This window comes from Idiotropiscis lumnitzeri, chromosome 21 (assembly GCF_059441095.1).
Source record: "Idiotropiscis lumnitzeri isolate Australia: NSW breed Sydney's pygmy pipehorse chromosome 21, RoL_Ilum_1.0, whole genome shotgun sequence".
Lineage (NCBI taxonomy): Eukaryota > Metazoa > Chordata > Actinopteri > Syngnathiformes > Syngnathidae > Idiotropiscis > Idiotropiscis lumnitzeri.
Window position 1 is genome coordinate 6145072 of NC_142411.1, and position 6125 is coordinate 6151196.

The 6125-nt window shown below is 40.8% G+C and overlaps 1 protein-coding gene across 3 annotated transcripts; it reads left to right on the forward strand.

Annotated features, from left to right (window-relative positions):
• The first annotated feature begins 273 nt into the window (after positions 1-273).
• LOC148316710 (homeobox protein OTX2-A-like) lies at positions 274-5099 on the forward strand. Of its 3 annotated transcripts, XM_088286022.1 has the most exons (4): positions 274-322; positions 3007-3111; positions 3193-3344; positions 3936-5099. In XM_088286022.1, exons 2-4 carry the CDS (start codon positions 3015-3017, stop codon positions 4617-4619), a joined length of 933 nt encoding a protein of 310 aa, XP_088142148.1. In that variant the 5' UTR covers positions 274-322; positions 3007-3014; the 3' UTR covers positions 4620-5099. The 3 variants fall into 3 exon arrangements, with proteins under 3 accessions (XP_088142148.1, XP_088142147.1, XP_088142149.1); XM_088286021.1 differs by having other exon boundaries at positions 3007-3344; positions 3978-5099; XM_088286023.1 differs by lacking the exon at positions 274-322 and having other exon boundaries at positions 2910-3111; positions 3978-5099.
• Positions 5100-6125: the final 1026 nt, after the last annotated feature.

Consider the following 6125-nt stretch of genomic DNA (forward strand, 5'->3'; position numbering starts at 1 on the left):
GAAGACGAATTACAAAATATGACTTATTATATTCGTCAAGCTTCACTTCTTAAAGAGCAGAGTCTAGTCATCTTTGTAAAGGCAGAGTTTGAGTATTAAAAATGGACATCCGTCATGCAGTGCATCACCACATTACAGTCCTGTTCTCTCCTTTCTATTGGCTCCTAAAAGTCTCTCATTCTCCCTCTCTCGCTCTTGTTCTCTCTGCCTCTCTCTCCCTCTCTTTTTTTTGCGCATAAATAGTGCGCGTCACCAAGTGTCATCTGCTTAAAACTGGAATTGAGCAGCCAGAGGGGAGGCCCTTGAACGCACCACCATCGAGGTAAGTGTAAAAGTTGATTTTGCTGAAATTGAATGGAGTTGAGGAACCACTCGCCCACCCATCCCCTCCCAAATGGCGGCTGAGCAGAGCAAGAGGAGGGTGGGGGGACAAGGAGCAAGGCGGGAGTCCATGCAGGGAGTTAATTGAGGAGGCGTGTTTTTTTTTTTCTCTTAGGAAACTTTGTCGTGTTGACGCCCCTTCAGGCAAAAAGGCATTCAAGCGTTTAATGGATCACAAGTTGAGATAAAACCATTTGAATGCATGCACCAGGATGTTACCATGACTAGTGTGGAAAATAATAAAGTTTTATAAATTAAAATTATATATATATATATATATATATATATATATATATATATATATATATATATATATATATTTATTTTTTTTTTTTTCATATTGAATTTGACAGCCTTCAACGTGTGCTTTTTATTCATCTAATTGTGCTTTTGTTATACTTCATGTTTTAAATTATTATTGTTGGAACTGCAAAATTCATAAATTTACATAAAAGGACCCTAACATATTAATTACAATAATAGCAATAAAAATGGTACGTTGTTAAGGTGCATATTGGGGGTGCTGTTTTTTTTTTTTGGGGGGGGGGGCGTGTTTGGGTGTGTGTGTGTTGGTGTGTGTCTGGCAGTCAGCTGGTGTGATCACACAATGCCACTCTTTGTCTTGGGTGTGCTGACGCAAAAATGAGGGAGGTGGGACTAAATATAATAATGCCAGTGAATATAAAAAGTCTACACACCCCTGTTCAAATTCCAGTTTTTTATTTTATGTCATACACGATGAGACCATGATAAATCATTTCAAAACTGTCTTAGAACCTGCACAACTCAATCGGGGGAAAAAAATTGAGTAAGGATGCGAAATAAATCGCGGTTGCACAAGAGTGCATACGCTCACATAATTCAAAATCTGTCTGTTTACAATTAAGTCACTTTAAAATTTAAAAGTGAGTCAGCACACGACTCCTACAATCATTTAACGTGTCGCTGATTAACCCCAAATAAAGTTCAGCTGTTCTAGTAGACTTCTAGTGTGTTGTGCACACATTGAGCCCCCCACCCTCTTGCACAGCGTCCCCCTAATCAGGCCAACGCGTGCCAACCTGATTAAATCGTCAAAAAAAAAAAATCAGCTCTTCTTGTAGCAGGCCAATAATAATTAAAGACTGGCATTTATGATGACTATTATTGAACGGATGTGGAGCAACCGGTGGTTTAAGAGGTGGAGGGGCGGGGGGTGCAGTCTGGGTGGGGGCACACTCTAAAAAAAGTGACAGATTGCAGTGTCCGTTATTGGCTCAATTAAAAAAATAGAAGGACTGACCAAAAACAAAATATATATTTATATGCTGTAGCCTATACAGAGTGTATTCTTAAATTCAAAGCATGCATAAAACATCATCATATTATTTTGCATGATCATTTTCCCCCTTTAATACTAACAAAATGAGAACTCATATTTTTTTTTTTACCTACCACTTATTCACAGTTCGATTATGATTTTTTTATGATTCCATATTTGATTATTGCACTTTAATTTGCAATGCCATTTATATGCACCCATATGGGAAAGCCAATTGCTTATTTGTCTATGCAAGCATAATAAAAATTAATATAACAGCGTGTTTAAAAGTAAGCCTACATTTTTATAAAAATCACAAGAGTCAGATTTTCATGACAATGAATCTTTAAAAAAAAAATACTGCAATTGCATGAGGCTGCGATGTAATCAATTAAAAATAGACACACGTTTAAAATGACATGAGTCGAGAGGAGTTACAAAATAAAGAAGAACGGATCCAATGTGCACGTTTAAAAAACAATCCGTCGAGCTCCATGTTTGTTTAGATTAAGATTAAGGGCTGCCTCCTAATCAACACTTTGCGATCGTCTCACCTTCCAAATCTAATTACCGGGAGCAATTCATTAGGAGATGAGGACGAGGGAGTCGCGGGAGGATGAGGGGGTGGGGGGGTGTTAAAAGTGAAGAGGAGGCGGGAGTGTTTGCTTGCATTTAAGAGTGTCGATATGTTGTCGGAATTAGCCCAGTTTTTTCATTACTGCCCCCCAAAGTTGTCCTTCGTATTGTAATTGGGCCACATTGATATTTGCGTTACTTTTAATGGAAACACATACAAAAAAAAAATAAATGACGTGTAGGTGGGGGGCGCACCGTGAAAATGTGTGTGCGTGTGTGTGTGGGGGGGGGTCGTCTTCATTGTATCTGAATGGCGCAGCTCAGTTTGCATCTTTTGTTTGCAACTTCTTATTGTTATCAGCGTTACTTATCGTCAACAGTGAGCTTTGTCAGCGCAAATGGCCCCCCAATCAGCTGCCCATTTCGCTGCGGCCGAACCTGTGGGGATATATGGTAATGCTTGATGAAGAGGAGTGGGAGGGGGTGCATTTTTTAACGACAATGTTTTGTTTTTAAGAGAGGAGTGTGTTTTTAGGGGGGGGGGCAGACCGACAGACAGCTGGGAGGGAGGTGAGGGGTGCGGGGGAAAAGGGGAGGGGTGCGGGCCTCGGGATTTAAGAGTCCTCGCACACTTTCGGGACCGTCACTTCTTTTGCTGCACTTCCATCATCATATTGGAACTAAAAGAGCAGGATTATTATTTTTTTTAATTCGATCCTATTTTTGGGTGCGCGTGCGTGTGTTACCAGCCATCATCATGATGTCCTACTTGAAGCAGCCCCCTTACACGGTGAACGGACTCAGTTTATCCGGCCCTGGGGTGGACCTACTGCACCCTTCCGTGGGATACCAAGGTAAAAGAATAATCTCGTCACCCCCAAAAAATAATAAAGGTGGGAGTTTTATTCATGCACCTTTCGAAATTTTGCACGCAGGCACGCCTCGGAAGCAGAGACGGGAGAGGACCACCTTCACCAGGGCCCAGCTGGACGTGCTGGAGAACCTGTTCACCAAAACTCGCTACCCGGACATCTTCATGAGGGAGGAGGTGGCCCTCAAAATCAATTTGCCTGAATCCAGAGTGCAGGTGAGGCCGAATAAAAAAAACCCCACCATTTTGTTTCTTAAGAAATATTATAAATTCATAAAATGATACAATTCGGGGTATTCAAAACTGTTCGAAATATTCCTATCTCTAGGGAATATTTTTCACTTAAATAATTATTCTCATTTATTGAGCTGCACCTATGTGACATCACTTGCAGGGCTTTGGGTTTAATTGGTGGGGAAATGGTTTGAATGTGTGTAAAAATATAATGCGACAAATTAATTAATGAATTCGTATCGAATATGAACGTTTTATGGTACTAAATGTTTAATTGACTATGGCTGAAATTTATTGCAACACATTTTAATTAACATTATATGACTATTTCCGGGAAAATGTCTTTTGTTTTTGTTTATATGCAAGTATCTAAATGTGGTTAATTGGTTGTAAAGGTTTTAGATGTTTGCAAAAATAATGCAACAAATTAATTTTATTATTACGTGAGTATTTTTGGGTTAAATTTGTTTTGATTTGCAAGCTTTCTCTGTTTTATAAGCTTAATTGATGAAGCAATTATCTTGTGCTTAATTTACGAAAATTATATAATACTTGTTGCACAACATTTTGTAGATTCTGTGCACACAACAACAAAAAAACATTTTCCCCCTGCAGGTATGGTTCAAAAACCGAAGGGCCAAGCACCGCCAGCAGGCCCAGCAGACTCAAAGTGGAGCACCGAGCAAAGCGTCGAGCACCAGGCCGGTGAAAAAGAAAGCCTCCCCGGTCCGTGAGGCCAGCTCGGACAGCGGGGCGAGCGGCCAGTTCACGCCTCCTTCCAACGCCACTTTGCCGGCCGTGAGCAGCGCAACGGCGCCGGTGTCCATCTGGAGCCCGGCTTCCATTTCGCCTCTCTCCGATCCCATGTCCACTTCCTCGGCTTCTTCCTGCATGCAGCGCTCCTACCCGGTGACGTACACCCAGGCCACGTCCGCCTACAACCAGGGCTACACGGGCTCGTCGTCCTACTTCCCCGGCATGGACTGCGGCTCGTACCTGTCGCCGATGCACCACCACCACCAGCTGAGCTCCGCCATGAGCCCCATGAGCGGGGGAGGAGGCGGTGGCGGCGGCGGGGTGTCCAGCCACCTGAGCCCGGCGTCGTCGCTCTCCTCCTCGGCGTACGGCTACGGAGGCACTGCGGACTGCCTGGACTATAAGGAGCAAACGGCTTCGTCCACATGGAAGCTCAACTTCAACGCGGATTGTTTGGATTATAAAGAGCAGCAGGCGGCGTGGAAGTTCCAGGTTTTGTGATCTGACGGAGTTCCAGGACCCCGAGGAGCGGGCAAGAGCTGGCCGGGGGACTCCTCTTCTACCTCGGGCGGACAAAGCAGGACTGCAGCCTCTTTCCCCCCCAACTTTGAGCGAGATGGAACAATTTAAAAAAATCAAGAATTGAACTTTTTGATGCGGGGAATGTTTAATTCTTCCTTCTTAAGCGTCCCCAGTGTGAGCAAAGTTGTTGTGTGTGAGACTCTGACATGGATGCACTATTTAATTTATGACAAATGTGTTTAAAAACGAAGACAATCAAAAGTTTCCCCATTTTCGTCTTCACCCACTTCTGTTTTTTTCAATGTTATTTTAGATTAATTCCCTCTTTTTTTATATATATATTTTGCAAACAGCTGTTTAATGATAAATTATTATAGTTAAAAGGGGGACTATGCAGGTTATAGCTGGATTTGAAACGGACACAGACACACTCAGTAATAAAAAAAATAATAAACATGAGCCACGGTGCATGTGTACATAGCCTATATCTGCTGTTTTTGATTTGTTTGTGACCTCTACCACTTTGCACATTTATGAGAAAATGCATATTACAAAATTAGGAGAAAATAAGTTGTCTACTTAGTCATACAATTACGAGAATTAAATCATTAAGTTACAAGTAAGACTATTACCAACCAGTGTTGATAAAGAGTTCTACTCATGAGAATATCTAGAATAAACTTATAACATTACAAGACCAAATGCAATGTTATGAGCATTATGTTGTAAGATTCTGAGAATAATGATGCAAAGTCAAAACCAAAAAAAAATAGTACAATTAATAAAGTCGAAAAGTTGCAAGAATTAAGTCATAATACTCTGAGAAAAAAAGATGTAATATTATAACAACTGTCATTTTTGTTTAAAAAAAATGTCAAGGAAAAAAAAAGTTGTCAAATTCAAAATAATGTTTTAAAATGGTGAGAAAAACACATTGGTCAGTTTATTAAGTTGTAAAATGAGGGGGACAGGTCATAAATTTAGATTTTGTCCACACAAAATAGACACAAAATAATACATTTTACATTTGATAAACACTGGCTGGAAATGTGTGATATGATAATCAAATAAAAAAAAAAATATTGATATTGTTAGCCTGAATTCTGGGACTCACAAGAGTACAACATGCACTTTACAAACATAAAAAACAAGTGCTCACACACATTAATAGACGATAAACACTGAGGTATTTACTTCAACTTGTCACCCAGGATCTCTTCCAAATCAACCCAAGAGCCGATTAATCGATAAAATCACTTCCATCTGCTGCAAGGATTAAGAGTTTTTTTTTTTTTTTTGGGGTGGGGGGGCATCTATGTGCAGGATTACAGGCGAGGAGAGGCATGGCGCTATCACTCTAATTAGAACGAGAGGACTGCTTTGTTGTCCGTTTGACCTCCAATTAGCAGCCAATGATACATAAAGACGAGTCAGTCTTCAACTTGTATCAAATCACACGACTGCAAACAGCGGTAGATTAAAAAA

Coding starts and splice junctions, on each gene's coding strand:
- LOC148316710 (XM_088286021.1), top strand. CDS start 3,015: ATGATGTCCTACTTGAAGCAGCCCCCTTACACGGTGAACGGACTCAGT. Junction 3,345..3,977: donor TGCCTGAATCCAGAGTGCAG/GTGAGGCCGAAT, acceptor TTCCCCCTGCAG/GTATGGTTCAAAAACCGAAG.